Here is a 26,896-nt window from a genome sequence, read left to right on the forward strand (position 1 = left end):
TTCTCAATCCACTGAGCCACCTACCTACCCTCTTTTCTTACTTTCTAATACACAAGTCAGTAATTGAAAAACAATTCTAAGAGATTTGGTAGTGAGAAATCAAATGTCATATGTGAGGAGTAGCTGAATGTTATTCAAGTAATTTTTAATATATTTTATTGAATGATAATATTATTAATTTCAGCAACATTTTAGTATGTGGCTGGTTAGAATCCTTCATTCCGTTCATTTCAGAAAGCGTTTGTTAAGTGCTTACTATGTGCCAGGCACTGTGTTGGGCCTTGGGAATTCAAGGACAAAATCAAAATAATAATTTTTAACATAAAATGCTAAAGATCATGGAGCGGAAAGACCTCACTGTATGGATTCATGCCATGTGCTATCAGAGGACCTGGGTTCCTATGTTATCTTTGCCACAGATAAGATATTCCTCTTCACTTTGCTAGACTTGAGTTTTCTCATCTGTAAAAGTGAGGGTTTTAACTATGGAAGGGAATAATCATCTATATAAAACCTACTATGTACCAGGCACTGTCCTAAACACTTTACAATTCTTATCTCATTTGATCTTCACAACAACCCTGGAAGATAGGTGGTATTACTAATAAGTGTTTGAGGGCAGATACTTCAAGCACAGCTCTCTATCCACAGCACCAGCTAGCTGATTAGCTGATTCTAAGATCTTTTTTAGCTCTGTTTTGTGATTCATCTAAAATGACCTATTTGCCCTTTTTCTGTTTCTCCTTTTCCAAAAAAAATTTCTTGTTATTTTTTTTTATTTGTTAAATAGAATTTATGTGGTTTCCCCCAAAATTCAGTGTTCTTTTTCTATTTAGGAATTGTATCTTGGCTTCTCTGTGAAATGGAAAATATAGGCATACATGGTAACAGATAATTCTGAGAACAAGACCTATTCATTATTCTTTGTAAAAACCAAATCAAAACCCCAAACTCTTTTTAGTTACATTTTAACTTTACTAAGGGGTCTGATCCTATCTATTCTCTGAACAGCTTATATTATTTTAGTCTCTTAGTGAGTTCATTTCATTCTCTGTATATGTAAAAGAAATACTCTCACATGAACCTTTATACTCATACTTCATATTTGTGCTCTGGCTCAGCTTCACATCATTTGGATATTTTGTTGAGATTTTTAATAATAACTATCCATTTCTATCTATATCTTATATTGGTTGAAAATATTAAAATTAAAATTTAGATGATAATTATTCTCTACTTTATGATGGGATATGGATAATAATCTCCTATCTCTAGACCTGACTCTTATCTACTGAGCTTCCTAGCTGTCCCAGTTTGCCCATTATTATATTAAAGTATTTCATTTAGGGTTAATTAGAAAAGTTAATTCTATATCTGTAATTCTAATATTGGCTTTGTAACCCTGACCACTCCCCTTAATTTATTAGTATTCCAGCCAAATCAATTAAGACCATTAGTTGAAGAGAAGGTACCAGTCTGCATTGGTAGAGGAAATTTCTGAGTACATTCCCCATACTGATTAAATTATAGGTCCAGTTAGAAAACAATTTGTCTAGTATTTCTCTTTTGACTGATTTTGCCAATATGAATATTTCAGAAATTAATCATATTTATAGCACTTAAAAGATATTCATAGTAGTTCATATAGTTATTGCTATATTTCTGATGTTACAGGAAGTTGAACAGGCATGTATATTCCTATCACAGTTTTAGAGAGGATTTTTAGCCTTTTAGCTTTGCCAGCAGAATCTTAGCCCTAGGTAGGGACTTTTCTGGACTTTGTGAAAATGACACTAGATGATCATTTAGATTAAATTTATCTCACTTCAGGTAGAAGAATGTTTTAAGAGGATCAAACTGCAAAGATACTATCATCTATCCCCTCCTGCAACCTAACCCTCTTACCAACAAGATATCCCTCTGACTATGCTTATTATATAACTTGTTTCTGTGCTCACAGTTTATAGATAATTGTTAGTGACGAGGCAAGAACTGATCTTTTTTGTGAATTGCACTTGGGCATATATGTGTCTGATCAATAGCCAAAATGTGTCCTGCCAGGGCTCCTATAACATATATAAGATTTTTAGTGAATAAATAACTTGAATTTATCATACAGTTCAACTCCATATACCTTTTGGAACATGTTCACAACATTTAAGAACCTAGTTAATTATATTCAGAATGGTTGACCTAGAGAGGACAATTAGCATAGGTATATGATAATAACTATTTTAAAGTCATCCTATTGCAGAATTCTTTAAATGGAAAACTATATGTAATTAAGCAAAGCCATATTATCATTTATTCTTACTAAACCCACTAAATTTTAAAATGTTTCCCTTTAATAATTTCTCTGAGAATGATCAGTAGCTAATGGTTTGGATAGTGCTATTTAGTCTTTAAAATGAGGAAGATCACAAATTGAAATTTTAGTGAAGTAGGTATAAAAAATTTATATGAATTAGGTGGCTTTTTGAATATAATGATGGGGGACATAACTGCTTAAAACACTAATTTAAAAACTGCATAAATAATTCTTAGAGTTATAATGTTTTATTTGACAAGTTCAGGATTTTATATTTGCTTTACCCAGTCTAAGATTTTATGTTTAAGAATTTAAATTTTCCAGCCAGTACCGTTTTCTTTTAAAGTATTTGAATATTAAAACTAATTTAAAATTCAAACTATAATTTTCCCTTTGTTTCCTGGGCTGAAAGAGTTTTCTGCTAGTTTCCCATTTTGAAAACTTCAAAAATAAGGAGAAGTTGCCTAGAATGGTGAAAAAGGGAACTGAAGCCTTTAAAATTTCCTAGTATCAGCCAATTGACCATTAGAGTTAGGAATTGAATGTATTATTTAATAATTAATGAGATTTTTTAAAAGCAACTTTTTCATATTAAATGGAGGAACATGATCTATTGCAAACGTGCATGTAGTTAAAAGATTTAATTTGTTTTTATCAATAGTAATAAATTAAAAAAAATTTTTTCTAAGTGTCATCAATATTCTAATTCAATTATCTTTTTTTTTTTTTGGTGGAGTTCTGGACACTTCAGAATGGTGGATATTTTTCTGAAATATGGAGTCCAGCTAAATGAAATGCATTTGGCATACTGTCTGAAATATGAGAGGTTTTCAGTATTTCGGTACTTCCTGAAAAAAGGCTGCCCATTGGGAACATGGAACCATTTGTCTGAGTTTATAAAGCATGCAGTTAAAGCACAAGCAAAATATAAGGAATGGCTACCATCTCTCCTGTTAGCAGGATTTGATCCAGTCAACCTACTCTGCAGTTATTGGTAAGGAATCCTACAGCAGGCATCTCCCAACCTTTTGTGTGGAGGAAATGAATTTTATTTCCTCAAAACCTCAAGATCATTTAATGTTAGGGAAATCCAATGAAAAAAAATGACAGATGAGTAACCAAAAGTCTCAGTGAAATGCCCATGAAAATTTGGGGTAAATGGTCTGTAGTGGTAGCTTTGGAACATGGACTTCAAGAGAGGGGTATAATTTGTTCTTCTACAATTGACCATTTGGACATCCCTGCCCCACAGTAAACACATTTTTGTGTTTAATAGGAAACAAAAACCATTTTCTGAAGTATTTGATCACAGACAAATATCATTATAAGCATCCATTGTACTTTGTGGTTTTTAGACTTAACCTAAATGACCTTTTGTGATTATGATTTTTTTTTTCTTACTGTGAGCTGCCTCTTGTCTATGTTCCTGCTTTTAGCAACACACTCATTTGGTTCTTGTTTGTCCAGTTAAGGAATAGCATTCATAAATATCTCTGAGGGTAGTGATCTCCAGAAAGTATTCCTTGATGTAGACAGGGATTAGTCATTTGGAAGAAGTGTGCAAATGGGTGTAGTATCTGCTTTTGGAGATGCTATAAGCAGGAGGGAGGAAAGATAGTTTTTGGAGAGAGGCAACCATCCAACCAATTACCCAATAAGTATTTATTATGCACCTGTTATGTTCCAGGTGCTGCTAAAAAATGGGGAATGAAATAAAAAAAAACAGCTTCAAGGAGCTTACATTTTGTTGGAGGGAGACAACATATACAGAAATAAATATGTATTTAAAAATTAAAAGGAAATTTGTGTTAATGGGAGCAGTAGCAGCTGGGGGAATTGGGGAAAGTTTTGTGTAGGTATTGATTGAGTAGGGTTTTGAAGGAAATCAGAATTCTAAGAAGTGAGTTGAGGTGGGAATATATTCCAGATATGGAGGATATCTATTAAATATGCTTCAAATAGAAGCAGTCCATCTAGGATATAGATTATTATATGCGAAGAACAGAAAAAAAGACCAGTTTGGTTGGATCTGAAAGTGAAGAGAAGAGAACAGTAATGTATAATAAGGTTGGAAATGTAGGTTGGGGCCATTTTGTAAAAGGCTATAAAAGTCAAAGAGCTGTTCATATTTGATGTTAGAGGCAATAAAGAGTTGCTACATTTTATTTCATCCAGTAGCATGGTTAGACTTCTACTTTAGGAAAATTACTTTAGTAGTAATGGTGGTTGAATTAGAGAGGGGAGAAACTTGAGACTGGGAGAAGATTTTCCTTTTCTCAACCCTCTCATTCTGCTTAGTCTCTGCAGCCTTTGACACTATTGATCACTCTCTTCAACTTGATAGTCTCTTCTCTGTAGGCTTTTGGGATATCACTTGCTCCCAGTTCTCCTCCTTCCTTTTTGATTATTATTTTTTTTTTGCTTCACAGCCTTTTTTTCTGGATTCTTCTTCGTATTATGCCCTCTAACATTAGGTGTCCCATATGGATCTGTCCTGGATCTTCTTTTCTCTATATATATATTCTCTTGGTGATCTCATCAGCTCCCATGGATTTAATTACCATCTCTGTGCTGAGGATTCTGAAATCTTCCTATGCAATCCTAACCTTTCTGTTGACTAGTCTCACATCTCTAGCTGCTTTTGGGATATCTCAAAACACCTTTTCAGTAGTCAGCTTAAACTCAGTGTGTCTAAAACAATTCAGCATCTCCTAATACCTCCTAACTTCCCTATTGTCAAGGATACCACCATCATCCCAGTCCTGCAATCTCACTACAGATGTGCCATCCTGGACTTCTCACTACTTTTTACCCTGTATTCCATCTGTCACCAAGATCTGATGATTTCATCAATGATGAATATGACTCTTTCATTCTTCTGACACTATCACCACACTCTGGTGCCAGCCCTCATTATCTCATGACTGCATTATTAAAACAACCTGGTGATAGGTGTGCCTTTCTCAAATCCCTCCTTAGTCCAGTCCATCTTCCATTCAGCCACTTAAGTGATTTCCTAAGTGCAGGTCTGACCATGTCACCTCCTACTTAGTAAGCTCTGTTGTTTCCCTATGGCTTACACAAAATGCTTTGCTTGACATTTAGAACCCTTCATAGCCTAGCCCTCTTCTACCTTTCCAGCATCTTAAGACTTTACTCCTTATCACGTATTCTTTAATTCAGTGATATTAGCCTTCTTGCTATTTCCCAAACAAGACACTCCATCTCTTGGGTAAGGGAATTTTCTTTGGCTATCTCATATGTCTGGAATGTTCTCCCTCCTCATCTCTGTCTCCTGACTTTCCTGTTTTCCTTTAAGTCCAAAATAAAATTTCATTTTCTATGGGAACACTTTCTTATTCACTCTTAATTCTAGTGCCTTCCTTCTGTTGATTATTTCCTGTTTATCCTGTATATAGCTTGTTTGTACTTAATTGTTTTTTGTTTGTTTGTTTGTTTGTTTCCTCTTCAATTAGATTGTGAGCTCCTTAAGGGCTGGGATTTATATTTTTGCATCTTTGGCACTTAGTGCAATGCCTGGCTTAATAAATATTTATTGACTAAGTGATTATCACATGTATTTTTATTTCACTGTTTATGTCTATAAGATATGGAACACTGTAGTCTCTTAAGAATTAAAAATCAACAACACCTAGAGAACAATTGAAAAATATAAAAAATGTGAATAGGCTGCAACACATTATAAATAGGGGATCACAAAGGAGAAGTAGAAAAAAGTTATCATCGAAGGAATTGAGTGAAAAAGAAGGTGGTGTTCTATTCAGATGGAACGAGCAAGAGATATCTTTTAGGCTGTGTGCCCTTTTGTTATCCTTGTGATATCAAGAGAAATTGAGAAATATCCCTACTGGTTTGTGTGGATTCTCTTTGCTAAACTCATGGGAGGATACAAACTAGAATCATACAGGATGGGTAGGCGTGGATAGATTTCAGTCTTTATTAGTGGAAGGAATCCATTAGCTAGATTTTTTATTTTATTATAAGTGAAATGTACATCTAAATGTGTACTGTGGGATAAATATATTTTTGTGTTACATGCTATTATTTTCATGACCATTTTACAGATGAGGAAATGGGTTAAGAGTTTGTTATTTGCTTAGGGTCACACAATTAATGAGTATCTGAGACTGGATTTGAATTCAGCTATTTCCCATGTTCTCTACACTGTGCCAGTTTGAAAATTACAGATTTTCATATTATTTGCAATTTTTGCTTTGGCACTGAAAATGCTTGACTCAATGAAAATTTAGTTCAATGATATTGTGTACCATTTTATTGTGGGTAAGCCTGATATAATAAATAGTTAAAATTTTCTATATTTCATCAGATTTATATAGAGAGGGCAGAGTATAACTAAAAGTAAGACCATTCTATAAAAATCTCAATGTTTCAAGTGGATTTTAAAAATTTTATGTAAATTACTGGTGTTTTATTTTTTGCCCACCATTTGTTGGACATAGTTTTTTAAACACATACCTGGAAAAATAATTACCTGCTAAAATGTAATCTAGAAACTTGATACATTTTTTCAAACTTGATATATTTTTGCAATCCAACACAATACAACTTTCCCCCCTGGAATGTGATAGAAGAATAATAGAAAGTAAATGTCATATGTAACATTTTGTTGATTAACTGCCATTGGTTTATGGATATACAACTGTTTTGTATGATGTAATGGTCAGTGTGGCATAGTGGTAATAAATTTTTTAGTAGCATTATCAACAATAGTAAATATTTATCATTCTATTAACTAAAACTGTGTAAACAGATTTACCCCTTTTATGCATTGTTCAGATCACTGCATAAAAATGTTTCTGTGTTCAGTCACAGTCAGACTTGAACTATATTAAAGTAGAAAAATGAAATTATTACAAAAGAAATAAAGCACCATTACTAAATAACCTTTGATGCAGCCTAGGAATTTTGTTGGCCTTTACATGTATTTTGTCTTTGCATTTTCTGATCAGTTATGATTTAACTGAGATAGCAGATAGCTACAGAAAATTGAAATATTTTCCAAGATATAAAGCAATATATTCTATCCTCCCCCTTTTTAAACCCTTACCTTCCATCTTGGACCTCAATATTGTATAAGGGTTCTTAAGGCAGAAGAACAATAAGGGCTAAGCAATGGATATTAAGTGACTTGCCCCGGGTCACACAGTTAGGAAGTGTCTGAGACTAGATTCGAACCCAGGACCTCCCATTTATGGGCCTGGCTCTCTATCCTCTGACCCACCTAGCTGCCCCCAAAGCAATAAATTCTTACTTAGATTTTTGCCTTCACTTCTTTTTTCTGTAGATCTGTGTCTTGGAAAATTATGAGAAATAAATTTAATAACCCTCTACTTAATGATTTCACAGGCAACATCTTTAAATTGTAGAAATAAGTTGCCCTTGAAATGATCATTTTTAGCATATTTTAAAACTTGACTTTATTATTTTATCTCTTATTTGCCTTAATTTTCACTATAAGTTTCCAAAGCAAAGTGAAGGTTGAATTAGCCAGATAATTCAAGCAAAATCTTAGTTTACCTCTAAGTGAAATTGCTTCAAATATTTTGGTAACAAAAAAAGGGTTTAATTGTCAGTAGTGGGAAAGGTTTATTATGTTTAGGATATGGTTGGAAACCATATTGGACAGCCAGTTTCTGTCCATATGTGTAATAATAACTAATGATTTCATGGGACCTGGAGGGTTCAGTAGTAGCAGGTCCCCTGGGGGACCTTTTCAGTTTACCTTCTCTATCAGCTCCTTTTTCTCATTTTCCTTCTTCTGACTGGACATTCATCTTCCATTCCCACTCCTGGAAGGAACCCAGAACCTTAGTTGATTATGACTCTAGGGGGCTCAATACCCCCTCACCCTTCCAACATGGCACCTTTTGGATTTGGAATAAGATGGAGGAATACCAAATTTTACTATCTGCTCTGCTGTTATGCCCTTCTTGTTCCTTGGGCATTGCAATTTGAATTGTTAATGCAACTTAAGGAACTCAAGATCTTAACTAGAGCCTTTTTCATACTTAGCGCTGCTTTGATGAGAGTGAACTGAATGTATACAAATAATCTTCCTATATATAACCAACCATTATTTTCTACTCAGCAATTTTTCATTAGCCCATCAAGTACTTTCTTACCCTGATGTGTGAGTGTGGTTAAACATGTGTGTGTCTGCATGAGTATGTGCACATGCGAGCTCACTGGAGAACATATTAAAGACCCTGAAAATAACTGGAACTAACTCTTCTCAATGTTCTCCTGACCAGAAATGATTTTGGGTTGTTGGGGTGCCATATAATAAAGAAATTCTTGGATCTGCAATGGTTTATTCTATTATGTAGTAGAATTATTGATTGGAAAGTGCAGTTTTTTGGAAGACATTCTCCCTTATTTCCATTTATTCCTTAGAAAATGGATTGACTCTACAGTTAATTATTTGGCACTTATTATGTGCCAAGTGTTTAGTCACAAAGACAATAGTGAAACAGTCCTTGCAATGAAGGAACCTATATTCTATTGGAGGAAACTATGTATACATGTAGATGCACAAGTAAACGTAAACTATTTACGAAGTAAAAACAAGGCAATTTTTGTTAGAGGAGGCACTGACAGCAAAGAGAATCAAGATGGGTCTCAGATAGGAAGCGGTACTTGAACTGTGCTTGCATGACAGATAGGGAGATAGGAAGTGCCATGATGTAGGTAAGGAAGATCAAGAGGGCCAGTTTATCTGGATCAGCATGTATAAAGGGGAGGAATATAGAATAATTCTTGAAAGGTAGATTGGAGCCAAATTGTAAACAATTTTAAATGACCAAAAGAGGAGATAATAGGGAGCCAAGGGAGTTTATCAAACAGGGTATGACCATGTCCTGTGCTTTGTACATATCACAGGACAGGGAAGGTGCCCTAACGCTGGTCAGTCAAGGATTCCAGGATCACTCCTTCATGGAGTGGGGATGGAAGGTGAATGAATGGCCATTCAGAAGATGGATAAACTAAAGAAAGCAACAGTGTGAGAGGCAGGGACCCAATTAAGCGGCTATTGCAATAGTTCAGATGAGAGATGGTGAGAGTTTGAACTAGGGTGGCAGCTCTGTGAATGTAGAATAAGGGATGAATGTGAGAGATTTGGGGAGGTAAAATCTGGCATCTTATTAGATTTGTTGGGTGTGTAGTGGAGTAAGGAGTTGGTGATATCTGGGAATTGAAAAGTGGGAAATTACTTTCAAAAAAATATTTGTCACATGATTATCTTTCAAAGTTATAAAGATACTTCTGCATGGACAGATAGAATCTTTTCAATAGTAATGGGTAGTGAGGTAGGTAGCACAGTGGATACAAATGTTAAAAGACCAGGGTGCATGTGTAATTGTATGCAGTTGTTATTGTGTTAATATTTTTGGATATAAAGGAGCTACTGAGGCATTTTATTATTGTTGGCTTAATATATAGAATATTCCCAGAATATATTGCTTACTCTATTTTGTACTGAATTTCTTGTTATGTAGGATTCACTCAGTCAGTGATGACATCCTCAACTTCAGCCTGGAGTTCACTAATTGGAAACGGCTTCCCCTTGCTATTGAGAAGATTCTTTCTGCTCATGCAGAAAGCTCTTCCTGGGTCCCACTAAATCATTTTGGTAAGCCACTTTTTTTTTCCTTTTTGGTGAGCCACATGTTTTTATTTTCATCTTGACCTGCCCTGATTTTAAGTCAGAAATGTCCCTATAGGCCATTGTGGTGTGAAGATTTGAAAACCAAAAATAAATCAGATGCAAATTGATTTTTTTCATTTGAGAAAAATGTAGCTTAACTGCCTTAAACTGAAACCAGAGTCAGAGTCCCAAGGTAAAATAACTACCCTTTGAAGTAAAGCAGGTGTTCAGAACTGATGTTTCTATTTAGTAATATCCACTTTTTTTGTAGTTTACTCTAATTAAAATATATCCTTAAAAATATCTGGTTATTAGATGAATTTAAGTGGTGATCTAATGTACTGTATAGTTAACTTTAAAGCCCTATCACTTGAAAATGGAAAGAGTGTTAATCATTCTGTAAAATCAAATGAAATCATGTATGTAAAGTACTTTGTAGTCATGATGTATTGTTAATAACATTTAAAAATATCATAAACCTAACCATAGAAAATTATTATGGAGACAAAAGAGCAAAGAACAAACTCAAAAGGAGACCATGAGATCAAAGCAGCTGCATGCAAAACTTCAAAGAAAAATGTGAATTGGTCTCAGACTCTGGAAGAGCTCAAAAAGAATTTCAAAATCAAATAAGAGGCAGAGGAAAAAGAAGGAAGGGAAATGAAAGCAATGCAAAAAAATTAACACCTTGAAAAGCAGAATTGGCCAAATTAAAAAAAAAGAGGCACAAAAATTTAAAGAGCAAAAGCATTTCTTAAAAAAAGTTAAGATGGAGGGGAATACACAATAATCGTAAGTGAATATGGATGGGATAAATTCACCCATAAAATAGAAGTGAATAGCAGATTGGATTATAAGAAAGCACATTTGAAGCAGGGAGACAGACACACAGAGTAAAGGTAAGGGGCTGGTGTAGAATTAATTTTGTTTCAGCTGAAATAGAAAAAGCAGAGTAGCAATCATGATTTCAGACACAGCAAAAGCAAAAATAGATATAATTAAAAAAGACAAGAAAGGAAATTACATCTTGATAAAAGGTACCAGGAACAATGAAGTAACATAACATCAGTACTAAACATATATGTGTGAATACTAACCATGTATCCCCTTCCATCTTATAGGCCATTACAGACATTTAAAGAACAAAAAATCCGAATACTATGTAAACTGTTTAGGAAAACAGGCAAAGAAAAAGTTCTACTAGATTCCTTTTCTGACATAAATGTGTCATTAAAAAAAATGGTACCTAAGCCAGAAAGAGCAAAAACAGAGAAAGAAAATTATAGGCCAATTTCTTGAAGAAGCAAAGGTATAAAAATTTTCAATAAAATACTATCAAGGAGATTATAGCAATATATTACCAGGATCGTTCCCTATGACCAGGTGGGCTTTATACCATGAATTCGGGATTGGTTAACTATTAGCATATTTGACCTGATAAGCAAATTAAAAGAAATCACATGGTTATCTCAAAAGATACAGAAAAAGCCTTTGACAAAATGCAACACTTCTTCATATTAAAAAACACCAGAAAGCATAGGAATAAATGAGACTTTCCTTAAAATAATAAGTAGTATCTATCGAAAACCATCAACAAATGTCAACTATAAAGGAGATAAGGTAGAACTTTTCCCATTAAGATCAGAGGTGAAGCAAGGATGACTATTATCATCATTATTGTTTAATATTGTACAAGAAATGATAGCGTTAGCAATAAGAGAAGAAAAAAGAAATTGAAAGAATTAAAGTAGGCAGTAAGGAAACAAAATTGTCTCTCTTTGCAGATGATATGATTTGCATGCACACTTAGAAAATCCATGAACTATCTAAAAAACTAGTTGAAATAATTAGTATCTTTAGCAAAGTTGCAGAATATAAAATAACCCCACATAAATCATCAGCATTTCTTTGTATTGCTGACAAAATCCAGCAGCATGAGATAGAAAGAAAAATTCCATTTAAAACACCTCCAGACATTATAAAATACCTGGGAATCTCCTTGCCAAGACAAACACAGGAATAATATGAACACAATTACAAAACACTTTTCACTCAAATAAAGTTAATGCTAAACAATTGGAAAAATATTACTCATGGACAGGCTGAGGTAATATTAAAAAAATGACTCAATCTACTTATTCAGTGCGGATCAATCAAACTACCTAGTAATTATTTTATAGCACTAGGAAAAAAAATAACAATCTGGAAAAACAAAAAATCAGCAATATCAAGGGAATTAAGGGAAAAAATGTGAAGGAAGGTGGCCTAGCACTACCAGATCTTCTTTACCAAACTTCTATAAGGCAGTAATCATGAAAATAATTTAGTATTGGCTAATAGATTGGTTGATCAGTGGAAAAGATTGGATACATAATGTATAGGGATAAATGACCTTTGTAATCTATTGTTTAATAAACTGAGAGATCCCAGATTTGGGGGTAAGAACTCACTATTTGACAAAAACTGCTGGGAAAACTGGAAAACAGTATAGCAGAGACAGAGACTAGGTTAGGCAATATCTCACCTTATACCAAGATAAGGTCAAAATGGGTATATGACTTAATCATAAAGGGTGATGCCATAAGTAAATTAGGGGAACATAGAATAGTTTACCTGGCAGATCTTTGGAGAAGGAAAGAATTTATGATCAAACAAGAGACAGAAGACATTATGAGATGTTAAGTGAATAATTTTGAGTATATTAAATTAAAAAGGTTTTGCAGAAACAAAGCCAGTGTAACCAGGATTAGAAGGGAAGCAAGAAATTGGGGGCAAAAATTTGTAGCAAACTTCTTGGATAAAGGTCTCATTTTTCAAATATATTGAGAACCAGGTCAAATTTATAAGAATACAAGTCATTTCCCCAATTGACCAATGGTCAAAAGATATGAAAAAGCAATTTTCAGTTGAAGAAATCAAAGCTATCAATAATCATATGCAAAATATTCTAAATCAATCTCAATTAGGGAAGTGCCAATTAAAACTACTCTGAAGTACCATATCATACCTGTAAGATGGGCTAATGTGACAATAAAGAAAAATGATAAATATTGGAAGAGATGTGGCAAAATTTGGACACTAATATATTATTGGTGGAGTTGTGAACTGAAGCAACCATCCAACCATTTGGAACTATACCCAAATGACTGTAAAACTGTACTTGAGTGGATTCTTGAAGGATAACAGGAACTCCAACAGTCTGATGTTATGAGGGGAAACATTCCAGGTAGGAAGGAGAGCCAGTGAAAGGTCCGCAGAGATAGAAGGTAGAGGGAAGAAATATATAAGACTATAAAGGTAGAAAAAGAACTTTAAATGGCAACCAAACAGTTTATATAGAGTATCTAAAAATCTTAGCAAAGTTTTAAGCTATTAAAGTTTAAAACTATTTTATGTCTTTTGGGACACCCTGTATAGATAGGTCAAGCTGTTAAAGTTTAAAAGTGCACTAAGGTTTTTGGGATACCCTGTATTTGGTCCTCTAAGAAATAGGAAACAAGTGTGCTTCATTGCCTACACCACACAAATTGGCAAATAGTGACAAAAAATTCCAACAGTAATTGCTGGAGGGATTTTAGAAAGATAGGGACACTAATACATTTTTTATAACTATTTTGGAAAGCAATTTTAAATTATGCAAAATGATCAAAATATCTACAACTTTTGATCCAGATATTCTATCCCTTGGCTTATATCCCAAGGAAGCCACTGATAAGAAAAAAAAAAGTCTTCATATTTTTCAAAATATAGCAGCAGTCTTTGTGAGAGCTAAGAATTGGAAACGAAATAGGTGCCTTTCCATTAGGAATGGTTAAATAAATTATGGTACATGAATATAATGGAACATTACTATTCTTTAAGAAATGATGAACGATACATGGAAGTATGAAAAGATCTATATGAACTTATACAAAGTTAAATAAGCAAAGCCAAGAAAACTATATACACAGTAACTACAGCAATGTAAATGGAAATAACAATGATAACCCCCAAATAAAAAGTAAAGGTAACAAAGTTATAAATATCAAAAAGGACTGGAATGAAGAGATATGAGAAAATACCCCAGTCCACCTCTTTGTGGAGGTGAGAGGTCCACAGGTATTATGCACTGAACATGTTTTCTAAATTTTCTACCATTATTGAAATTGTACTGGCTTCATTTTTCCTCTACAAAAAATGCTCTTTGTAACATAGGATAGTTCTTTGAGAACAGTAGGGGAAAGGATATGTGGAATATCATGGTGATGTAAGAGATCAAAAATATCAATAAAGTGTATATATAACTATATCATGCCCTGCTCAAAAAGAAATCAAACAATAGAATCAGAATGATTTATATAAAATTATTACATTGTGTCATGTCTATTTTTACCTGCTAGTGCAATATATCACAAACATTGTAGAGGTGGGCTGGAACTAAATATAGATTTTGTAACCTAGTTAGTATTAAAAAGAAATTAGCACACCTCATTTTGCCCTCAATTTGACCTATGTGTTAAAGCTAGTTCAAAGCACTAACGAAGGCACAATAGGAGAAATCTTTGTATAAGAAAAGCACATATAAGCTAGCAATAGTGTCTCAAAAAGTTCTTGAAGCAAAGCTGTGCAATTTAACTAAAGGGCATAGATGTATATACCTCTTTAATTTTTGTAACTTTTTTTTTCTTTTTTGGTAATGTATTTTGTCTTTACATTACAGCCATTTCCTACTTCTTCCTCCTTGTTACTCTCAGATTGAATAAAGATCTGAGGTTCCTGTTAGCTTTCAAGTACAGAGGTTTCTTTATTGATAGTATTGTAGTTCTGACTTGTATGTAATTCTTAACATCGAGAGTTTCATCTGATGATATTAATTTACTCACACCTGTAAAGAACAAATATTCAGTACAGATAGATGAGAGACTGTGGTTTTGGGAACAAAGGGTCAAAAGAAAGGACATTTGCCAAATGGGAAAATTATTGCAATGTATCAATTAGGAAGGAAATATGAAGGCTTACTCTGAAGACCTTAACATATGGCAAATCTTTCCTGATGAAGGCAAAAAATGGTACATGAGTGCATTACTACCAAAATTAAATTAATCCATTAATACTTTCCAGTTTAATTAGGCACTTGGTAGAGCTTATATAGAGTACTAATCATCCCATTTTAAGAAGATTTTGTTTTGACTGCGGATTCATAAGAATTTATTTCATAGGCATTTATCTTGATCATATTTTTCCTTTGCTATTGTTGAAGGTGATGAAAATTTAGCAGGATAGTCTCCCTCTGGTTTGAGATTTTTCTGAATTATTCTCTAATTCTAGGGTATTAGTAAGAAAATTATCATGTCATTATTAATGTAGCCCTATAAATTGATTACTGGAATAAAAAAAGAAATTGGGGGGATAAAGTGATTTCTTTAACAGAAATAGTTTCCCCCCTTACCCCCAGATGGTATCAGTGCTTCAGGTATTGCATTACTGGTAAGCAGAATACATACTGGGTCATTTGCTCTGTCCAAAAGTAGAGCCTTTTCTAAGTGGCGAGAGTTTTTGGCAATGAACAAGAGGGAACACATAGCTATCTTATTTATAATGGGTGGTTATCTACAGATAGTTGGGTACTACAGGTAACAAAAAAGAAATACTATGTCAGACTCTATCCTACCCTCTCACAAAGTCCTAAGAATCTCTGGACACTTCTGTAGAGTTTTCTCCAACCCCTTCCCTACAATAAGAGGCTTATTCTTTACCCTGGGGCACCAGACAATAGAGAATGTACCCAAAACTTAGGGAGATAGACTGAATTAGATCAAAGATTGACTTGAAAGTATTAGATGATTTAGGACATAATTTTATAGGAAAGGTTGTTGTCTCAATCTAATAAGCCAAAACTCTATTTAATAGCTTAAAGTTTCCTTACAGTGGATTTTAGCTTCCCTTAAAGTATATTTAAATTATTGTGGTGGGCCAGTTAGATGTAGCCAAGCCTAGGGTCCTGGGTTCAGGTTTGATCTCAGATACTTCCTAGCTGTGTGATCCTGGGCAAGTCACTTACCCCCAATCACCTTGCCCTTACTATTCTTCTACCTTGGAATAAATAAATACTCAGTATTCTGAGACAGAATATGGTTTTTTTAAAGTATATTTTACCTCTGTTTCTGCTGAGACATTTGTATTTTAATATAAGAGAGAGCTCGACCCTCAACCAATTAAAAAGATTTAGCAACCTTTACAAAGTTTAATTTAGTAACTTTACATCTGGAAATTCTACTTAGCATTAAAACTTTCATACACATTTTGCACATGCACAAGTGCTATACAGATGAATTGAAAGCTCCCTTAGTATTCACCAGCAAGTTAAGCAAAAATGGCACCAAGGGGCTGGATGTAATAATCCACAGATTAAAGACTCCCTCAGTCCAAATGAAAATATCTCTGAGCAACTATGGTTCTTCAGGTCAGTGATCTGGTAAGGCCTCAGTAGAACCAAAATGGTGCTATTAAAAGTAAAATCAGTTTTTAAAGTGCCTGTGCCCTTTCCATTCCTAATGCCCAAGTCTTTTAAGACTTTTAAGATACAACTGATTTCAGTGTTAAGAAGACATCAAAGAATTAAGATATAATCTCTGGAGAACAGTGCAATTGAAAGAACATCAGCCTCACTGAGTCTAGGACCATGCCACAGATACAAATCATGTAAGCCCGAGCTCTCTCATCTGACAGAGGGGCAATGTTTATTGTGTTATTAAACTTAAAGATATTTGAGATTAAAATGGAGTAATAAATTTAAAAGCAATGGGAAATAGATATACTCTGTAGATTTCCACATTAGTCATTATTAGTAGGAAGAATATTGATATATGAGGCTTAAGAAGCTGTCAATTTTTGCCTTAGAGCCAGTTTTCAAATACAAATTCAAGAATAGTTTCTATTTAAACATTTAACTTTTTCTCATTTTGGATTTTGAAAAATGTAGTTCAAAGGGACAGGCAATGTCAAGCTCTTCCTTTTCTTGATTTGTTAATCACTGCTGTATTTTATAAGGATTTATGTAAAACTTAGTGAATTAACAGAAAAGTTATGGTCTTGATTCACATGGAATTGCAATTTTTTAAATTTTTATTAGTTCTCATGGACATTAACCTTCATGGTAAACACATGGTAAAAACAAAAAAAATATTTTGGGAATTAAGTTGCTGTCATTAAAAGGTGATTCCTATTGAAGTCATTGAAGATTTGTTTTGATTGAGATTGTCTTTTTTTAGAAATGTACCTTCCAAATTAATTTTTATACTTTTGTGCTTAAATTTAAGGGGGTCATTTTGGCAAGTGGTTCATTTTTAAGTGCTTGATTTGTTATACCTGGGGGCCATTTACTGTAGGCAAAAAAAGATAAGCATTTTTTGTTGTTTGCTTTGTCCTATTATTAGTGCTAGTAGATCCACTTTCTTAATTTACATTAGTATTACTAACTTTAGAATTTGAGGACTTAATTGTGTGTAATGACACTCTTATATTAAAAAAAATTTTTTTTCCATCTTGATTTTATTTATTCTACAGCCTCTGTTCCTTCCCTGACTCACCTCTGCCGCTTGGAAATACGATCCATTCTAAAACCAGAACGTCTACGATCTGATAATTTTATCCATCAATTACCACTTCCTACTAGCCTACATCGTTATCTGCTCTATGCAGAAGTCTTGAGAATGAATGAAGTACCAGAACTGATATTTACACAAGATGGAGAGACCAGTGAAACCAGTTAATGGCTCATCTATTACTCTAAAGATCAAGAGGATAGTTGTGAAGTTGCTTCCTATTATTGTACATTAAAGTCAGGACATTTGAACTCATGGAAACCATCTGTTGTGAAGCACTATTGTTGCTACATTGCTGGTTTATGCTATAAACCTTAGACATGCTATTTGCTATAATATTTGTTTTGTTGAACTCTTTCCTTTTTCACAGTATGCTCAACTTTTTCTTCCCAAAAAACTTTTAGTGAATTTTGGATTTGTACTATACTGTTGCTTCTTAACACTAGTGATTCAAAAAGTATGTTTTCATCAACTATTCTGTGTTTATTGGAACTGGAAACATTTAGTAGAATGTATATAGCTTCAGTGGAACTATTCTGGTATCAGTTGCCTATAATACTGATAAAGGAATCAGTTCCTCCTTGCTCTATCCCTTTCTCATTTCTTAGTGACTTTTATGGACAATTGATTTTTTCATATGTAACCTCAGGGAAGAATTCTCTTGAAAATTATGGAAATTTGTTCATTCTCCCAGTTTCTTTTTTCCTTTTATCTTCTCTTTGTCATAAGGTTCAGTTTTTAAGTTTATAAGGGCAAGGGACAGATCTAGATGCACATACTCAACTGAAAAAATAATCAAATATGTATTGACACAATCTTTTATTTGATTTTGAATACTAATCAAAATATTGAAGGAGTCATCCTCCACCATTTTTAAGGAAATAGTGTCTCTTCCAAAGTTTCTCACTTCTGTATTTAGGTTAGACTATATGGTCTTCGAAGTCCCTTCTAATTCTGACATTGTGATTTAAGATTTAGGATTCAACCTTGATTCTAGGCCAATATCAAATGTTTCAGTTTTGAACCTTTGTAACTGAGTGACAGTTCCTTTAACATTTAATTACATAAATAAGGCTATTAGATGGTCCAAAATGAATATGCACACACACATTTAAAATTCTAATTTAATGAGTGACAAAAAGTTGTTTTTTAACTATACTGGGTAAAAAGTTGATCCGCAATCAGTAATCACTAAATAGTGGTTCTTTGTGACTAGGTGACCTGTGATCAATCAGTCTAGTACTTTCACAGACATACTTTTACTCTGGAATTGACAGCAAAAAAAGTTGTGGATATTCTTTGATGAATTCTGTTCTCATCTATCAGAAATAAGCCAAGTTCTTTGTCATTGTGCTGAGGTAAAATGGCTTAGAACATAACAGATGTGCATAAGTCAGCAAAGTTCCTCTGTGATAGGAAATGACTTTTGTTCATCTGAAGTAATGTGGAGGCTAGAACAAATAATGGTGATATACTATTTTTTTAATGGCCCAAAGAAATAACCAAAGCTTTGTATTTAAAAATATTTGCTGATTTAGTTGCAAATATTTTGTTTTGTACTTTTGCCATTGCTGTTTCTGAGGAGGGACAGTGGATGGTGAGACACCTGATAATTTGGATACATTTGTATACATGCAAGAAAATCTGATTTGTGGTAAGTAAAGTAAAAATTGAGTCAATAAAATGAATTTTAAAATATGATTCCTAAATCTAGGCCAGACCATGTCTTCAATGCATCACAGTAATATTCATTTTTCAAATATTCATTGTATATTCTTGAATGATATTTCTATTTTTACTAAACAATTAAGATAGAGGCAACTGTAGGTAGATTTTTTGCTGCAGCTATATCTGTCTCTTTGTTTTGTCATGTTATTCAAATGTACAATAAAGAAATTTATGTAGAGTTAATCATTCAATGTGGCTCTTAATAGTTGAATAACAATATATTGGAAACTCTTGCCCAATTTACTTAGGATGCTTCTCTGGATCTTGCTTCCCTGCTCCTCTGCTTCACAATGGGTCTCGGATAGCATTCTAGCTTGGGGTTCTGCTCTTCTGATGGGTGAGAATTCACTATGTCTAGTGACTAGATCTCCTGCTGTAGTCTGCCATTCTCCTGCTTTGCTGCCCAGCCCAATTGTTTCTTGTGTCTCTTTCTACCTCTAGCTTTGAGATCAATAATTAAGTCAATATTATAATTTCTGGATAGGACCTGCCAATCAGTCTCACTATGAGTCCATTCACCATCCTGACTTATCAGAACAAAATATCCCCTCCCTGGCCACCACTCCCCCATATCTGTTGTTTTCTTCCTCAAGGATTCCTTGATATCAAGAACTGTACCCACGCCACTTAACACAGTATCTGGCACATAGTAAGCCCTTAAATGCTTTTTTTTTCTTCAATCATCCAAAAACTTATGAGACAGATGAATAACATAATAACTTGCTTACTTGAATAAAAATACTTTTTCAAGTGATTCTTTAATATGATTTTTTTATTGTTTTAAAAAACCTGTGTTAAATATTGAAGTTAAATATCTACTTAGATGGACTTAAGTAATAAATAAGTAAATACATTCAGTTAGCCTTAAAAGAAACTACTGTCTCAAGAACTTGTTTTTTAAAAGAAATTATATAATCTGTGTGTATGTACATATATATATGCACTTACACATACCCACCACACACACATACAAAGAGAATCAGGGAGGGAGCCTAATTAGAAATTAAATATATTTTTACTTTCTAGTATTTTCTTTTTTAAGTATGATTTTATGGGAATCAATATTTGGGAAAAATTTCTGAGCAGACATTTTGCAGTCAAGGGAAATGATAGTGGCAATGTAGATTCTGTTGCCTGTAGTAAGAATTTTAGCCCTGATAATTTTTTAATAACCACTTGTCAAACTGTATCCATTATACCATTCTCATAAAATCTCATGGAACCAATTTCACCATAAGTGATTTGTTTAAAAAATTCTCAGTGGAAAGAGCCTTGGACATTTCAGAGGAAGTAACCTCCTCCCTAGAATCTTCTCCTGTATTTTTAGTCCTAGACTGCGGTTGCTGCAGCTATTTTTCTTCCCTAAAAATTAATTTAAAGATATAAGTCAATCAGTAAAAGTCTTGGCTGATGAGTCTATATAATCCAGGAATAGATTTCTCTTTCTGAAATCTACTGGAAGGCAAAGGGCTGAAAACTAGGAAATGAATGACAGATTCTACATAAGTGGGAGCTTATCTCTTTAAGCTCATACTGAAATACATGCATTATGAATGGTTTTGGTTAAATACAGATTGAATTTAAAGTGTTAATGGATATAACATTTTTCCCCACATGCTTATTTTTAAAAATTGATTTGCTCTTCTTTCTTGAACAGCCTTTTAAGTTTGATTCTAGTAGACACATTCTCCTTTCATTTTGCCCCCCCCCCTTTTTTTTTTGCTCTGACGCTGTATTTTAAGCTTACTCAATAATTAGTTAACTCATGTAACTAAACAACTGTTAATCATGAAATAGCCGTTTCACTCAAAATGTTACAGTATAATATTTGTTTTCTAAGATTTACTTTTGTATTGTTTGATCTGCAGAGGAATTTGCCATCTCAATTTGCAATGAAAACTCAATAGTCTGGATAAATTAGAGGGAAAATTATAAAATAGTTTTAATGGGATGCTCTTATAGTCAATTTTCAACCTTTGAAATGGTCAATAGTGTCACATACTGCAGGAGGGTCAAGAAAGATTAATTGTAACTCACTTAAATCTTTTTCCCTTTGGATTTGAAATAACTTTTAGCTGAACTCAATGTTCAAAGATTATAAATTCTGAGTGGGCCAAGTAGGAATAGTGAAGATTTGTCTCCATTTCAGTTATTTCTTACAACATCTCTGTAAAGCATGCAATTCCCAATTTTTTAGAGAAAGGAATTGAAATGTCCAATGCTATTGGATCTTTTTGAGTGTATACACATCAGTATGCTCTCATCCAGTCTGTTACTTTACCATTGAGTTATTCTGTTATGCCATATGTAGTCTGTATTGTTAATGAAAGAATTAAAAACCCATTTGTAGCAGTGAAGATTGGTGTCTGCAGAATTTTTCTATCTCTTGGCTTATATTTCATGCATGGCACTAATAGATGAAGTAGAGCAGGTGGTAATTGCCATTGGAGCACTGAGATGTGTGAACAGCATCTGTTTATGTCTCCTTTACCATATAATGGTTATCATAACCTCCTGCTCTTTACTCTTTTCCTATGTGGATGATAAAAGTCCATCATGAGTCATTAAAAGGTGCTAATTTATACTCTTCTTCTAACATGACAGAATAAGTGGAGAAGAAAGTCCATCTAATGATAGATGATCATTTAAAGTAAATGATAAAAAAAGAATAATTCTGAAATTAATATGCATTTTTGCATCAAATAATATGAGCTAAAGGGATTAATTCCAAGTCAGAATATTGTTTTAATGGAAGTTAATTAATAAAGCACACACATTGACCTTTGTTTTTGACACTTTCAAAAACTTTTCATACTTTTAATTATTTTGGGAAGTAAATGATTCAAAACCCTTCTCTCTGCCCCCGTGCAGTTAAATATTTCCCTATTACTTAGACTACCTTTTTAGACTATTTAAACAAACACTCAGTATATACTTTGTGTTTGTAAGTATACAAGTGGCATAGATAAGTGGTGCTTAGAACAATGCTGGGCATATAATAGGTACGTAATAAATGTTTACTGAATTATAAAATAGGGATCATGATACTGTAATAATTAAAATGTTTGAGTTTATAAACTGTAGTGACTAAATAGTGGAAGACTTAAATTGTAGTAGATATAAGAGTAGATGAGTAAGTTGTGACCGCAGGAAATATGTTTTCACTACAGTGTTTTGTTTTTAAATCAAATATATTTGATTGTCGCCAGGGAAATATTCCCAATTATTCAAATATGCCCAAGTCAGCTGGGTTTTATAGAGATTTTTAATTAATATACAAATGAGGAATTAAAGAAAAGGAGAGAAAGAATAAGAAAGGAATAAGTATGAAGGACCTTAAGCCAACATGGCCTAGACTTGAGTCTTAAGAGAGAGATCAGTCAGTCCTTAATCACTCACCACAAGATCTGTCCAAGCAAGAATATAGACACCAGTTCAGCCAGCCATCCTTCTCCAGAGAGGGATTCTTCTGACTGTCTCAAGAGACTGTTTCCAGAGCTCTCTCCCAACAGCCTCCTTAGAGACTGTATGTATTTTTAAGAGCCTGTCATCTCCTTATATAGGGAATTATCTCCTATCTCACCTCCCCTAAGTTCTTCCATCTACCAATCACGGTAGACGTTTTTCAAAAGAGAGACCATTCTTAGTCCACACCTAAGAAGGTGTAAATTTTTGAGTAATTCACACCAGGAAAGCTCTGAGTAAGTTTCTCAGCTCTTTATTCCTTGTAAATCCACAAGTTGCTTGACCTTTATAAGTACTTATCTTAAGAACTTTTTGCCTTATTATAAGTATGGGTTTAAGTACTTTACATTGTTCAGAAAAGAGTTTACAACTTTATCTTCCCCTTGGGCAGACTTAAGTAGGTGAAGTAGAGTTCTCACATTCCTGATCTAAGTAGAGTTCACTGCCCAAATGGGGAATGGTCTTAATCCAATCTTATGAAGTAGGGTCTGGGAATTTTTAAGGTTCACAATACCATTTACCACCTAGGCCTGTTATGAGAAGTGAGATAATATTTTTGAAGAGCTACTTGTCTGGCATGTAATAAATACTTAATAAATGCTTGTTTCCTTCCCTCCTTATATTTATTTTTTTGAAGCAAAATTCACATAGCAACTCTAATGTAAAAGTGACTGTGAAATCCAAACATTCCAGAAAGTCACATAAAACAGACAAATATAATCTTAATCTATGTTCCAAGGGGTCTGACAGTTCTAAAAAATGCTATCTGGGGTACTGAACCAAAACACTTTGTATGTGGGAACATTATTTCTTAATTTCCCTTACAACAGGGATTCTTAAAGTTTTTTAAGAGATGACTGAACTTGTATAGGAAAAAACTACATAAAATGTTTTGCTAACTTTTGATTTTCTTTGTGGTCCTGTGTATTTTATGTTTGAAAGGGCTCATAGAGGCTTCCAAGGCATCCAAGTTACAGACAAGTTTAAGAACCTGTTCTAGAAGATCTTTCATGGTCAGGGATTCTTATAACCATCTTGAGCTTCACTCTTTCACTTCTCTAGATACAAAAGATCCAAGTATGAATTGCATCATAGACTATCAGACTTACCAAGATATCTTAAAAATGAGATTTTTGCTCTGAGGTAAAGTAATGTAAGCACAGATTTAGTTTGATAAGAGTAACTATAAATATTTTATATGTGATATATACAAGGTGGGAAAAAACCTTTGAAGAAAGAATTTTCTTATTCAGTATTGATTTTATAGCAATTTCACTGGACTGTTTGAGATCAGAATCAATTCTTCATTGTTTGCAAAAAATGTAAATAATGTTGGTTCCAACAACCCTCTGCAAGCATCTGCAGAATATTTATAGGTGATTAGTGCCCTTGGCCAGTTAATAGTTTAGGTTTGTTCGTTTTTATCTTATTTTTAACCTCTAAAGAATCATTGTAATTGATATATGACATATTTAATTCCGAGTAACTAGTTATTCCTAGTAATCATTATGGATGATTTTTCCTCTATATAAAACTACCTGAAGAGGGGTAAAGACTGTAAACTCTCTATAGAATGTTTTAAAATTTTAATAAACTAATATTAGTGGTCCAGGAAAAAATATGCTTGCTAGACAAAGAAATTACATATTGTGTAATTTGTTTTAAGACAGTTTATAAGTTGGTGAATGGAAAATAATTATTCTGTTCATCAAAGTGAAAATGAATACTTATATTTTTAACCAAAATGTATATTCATTTACTCTTTCAATATTTTAATTTATAGGCAATTGAATGATATTAGATACTAGATATTAGATTAGATGTATCTTATTTTAGAGACATTATTTTATGGCAAATTTTTCTTTATATTTCTAATGGAACTGGTTTGTGGAACCTCTAAGACAAGGTGTCAAACTCAGAAAGAAACAGATTCCTGGTGGTAACATATTGACTTACTTTTTTTCAACTTTCTTTTTAAATTTTTTTCTTTAGAATACTTTTCCATGGTTACAGGATTCATGGTCCTCTCCTCTCCCCCTCCTGAAGCTGACAATCAGTTCCACTGGATCATTGTTCAAATCCTATTTCCATGTTATTCATATTTGCAGTAGAGTGCAATAGAGCAATATCAAAACCGTAATCATATCCCCATCAAACTATGTGAATGATCATTTGTTTTTCTTCTGCATTTCTGTTCCCACAGAACACAGAACTTTCTCTGGATGTGGATAGGGTTTTTTCTCATAAATTCCTCTGAATTATACTGGATTGTTGCATTGCTACTATTAGAAAAATCTGTTACACTTGATTTGTGCCTCAGTGTATCAGTCTCTGTATACAGTGTTCTCCTGGTTCTGCTTGTTTTGCTCTGCATCAATGCCTGGAGGTCTTTTCAGTTCACATGGAATCCCTCCAGTTAAGCATTCCTTTCAGCACAGTAGTATTCCATTACCATCAGCTACCACAGTTTGTTCAGCCATTCCCTAATTGATAGATACTCCCATATTTTCCAAATTTTTGCCACCACAAAGAGTGTGGCTATACATATTTTATATAACTCTTTTTCCTTATTATCTCTTTGGGGTTCAAACCCAGCAGTGGTATGGCTGGGTAAAAGGATAGGCAGTCTTTTAAAGCCCTTTGCACATAGTTCCAAATTGCCCTCCAGTATGGTTGGCATAGTAGTAGTGGTAGTCTCTCGGTGACCGAGAATGACAATTGTCTTTGTGCATTATCATCTACTGATGTACCCTCATGTGGCTTTGAAGTCCAAAGGCTGAGGCGCAGAGTGTGTGGCACATGGGGCCTGGGACGCCAGTTGTTACGGGAGGTGCGGTTGTGGCCTGGTGTTGGCGTTCACGCGCAGCGGCAAGACATCGGCGTCGCTCATCTTCAAAGGTGATGGCGGCATGGTGAATGTGGGTTCGCCAGCTGCTTCTGTCAGAGGCAGCGAGTTCTAGTTGCTTGGGTGTCATGCCAGCCCACTTCAAGTTGGACTTTAGCTGATCCTTGAATCTTTTCTTTGGTCGGCCTTGTTTCCTGAGTCCAGCTGACAGCTCAGAATACCTGTCTTGGTATTCGCTGTAGGTCCATGTGGATGACGTGTCCAGACCATTGTAGCTGGGTTTGGAGGACCATGACTTCGGTGCTGGTGGAGTTGGCTCTGTTGAGGACTTCCTGGTTGGTGATTTGGTCCTGACATCGGATCCTCATGATTGACCGGAGAGAGCATTGGTGGTATTGCTCCAACTGTTTCATGTGCTTCTGGTACAGTGTCCATGTCTCACAACCGTACAGGAGCGAGCTGAGGACCACTGCGTTATACACTTTGAGCTTCGTCGCAGTGCTTACACTGCTGTGTTGGAGGACTTTGGAGCGCAGCTGCCCGAGTGCCTGGCTGGCCTTTTGGATCCTGGCATTGATCTCGTGGTCTAGGGACCCGTCGTTGGCGATGGTGCTTCCCAGGTACTTGAAAGTGTTGACATTAGAAAGCTGCCAGATTCAAGTCTCTCCAAGCCACGGCGCAATGTGAGATTAGGAAGATGCAAGACCGATGATGGGGAAAAAAAGGCAGAAGAAATCCAGTGCTTTGCTGATACAAAAAACTACAAACAATTTTTCAGTGCCCTCAAACCCACCCTCAAACCCCAGTGCCATTAAAACCCACCACCACTCCCTTGCTATCCTCTGATGGTGACACTCTCATAAAAGATAAAAAAGGCATCAGCAACAGGTGGAAAGAACACTTCAGTCAGCTTCTCAACTGACCCTCTTCAGTCGACCAAAGCGCCTTTGACCAGATCCCCCAAAACCGCACCATTGAACAACTTGATGTCCCTCCTTCAATAGAGGAAGTCCAAAAAGCCATTCAACAAATGAGTACAGGCAAGGCACCCGGTCAAGATGGGATCCCAACCGAGGTGTACAAGGCCTTAAATGGAAAGGAGCTCCAGGCATTCTACATAGTGCTAACCAGCATATGGGAAGAGGAAGACATGCCCCCAGAACTCAGAGATGCCTCCATCGTAGCCCTATACAAGAACAAAGGCACACGAGCAGCCTGTGACAACTACAGAGGCATCTCACTACTCTCCACTGCCGGAAAGGTCCTCGCCCGTGTTATAC

The 26,896-nt window shown here is 34.5% G+C and overlaps 1 protein-coding gene across 7 annotated transcripts in view; it reads left to right on the forward strand.

Moving 5' to 3' along the window:
• The window catches only part of ASB3 (ankyrin repeat and SOCS box containing 3), a 135,208-nt gene extending 115,719 nt beyond the window's left edge, over positions 1-19,489 (forward strand). For 5 of the 7 annotated variants that reach the window (XM_007475284.3, XM_016433409.2, XM_016433248.2 and 2 more), the window contains 3 exons: positions 3,045-3,302; positions 9,847-9,980; positions 17,541-19,489. In XM_007475284.3, the coding sequence (XP_007475346.1) occupies positions 3,045-3,302; positions 9,847-9,980; positions 17,541-17,746 (598 nt within the window). In that variant the 3' untranslated portion in view covers positions 17,747-19,489. The remainder of the gene's footprint in view (positions 1-3,044; positions 3,303-9,846; positions 9,981-17,540) is intronic. The other 2 variants (NM_001205050.1, XM_007475285.3) reach the window with 2 other exon arrangements.
• Positions 19,490-26,896: the final 7,407 nt, after the last annotated feature.

The sequence above is a fragment of the Monodelphis domestica genome, chromosome 1, assembly GCF_027887165.1.
Source record: "Monodelphis domestica isolate mMonDom1 chromosome 1, mMonDom1.pri, whole genome shotgun sequence".
In the NCBI taxonomy this organism is placed as follows: domain Eukaryota; kingdom Metazoa; phylum Chordata; class Mammalia; order Didelphimorphia; family Didelphidae; genus Monodelphis; species Monodelphis domestica.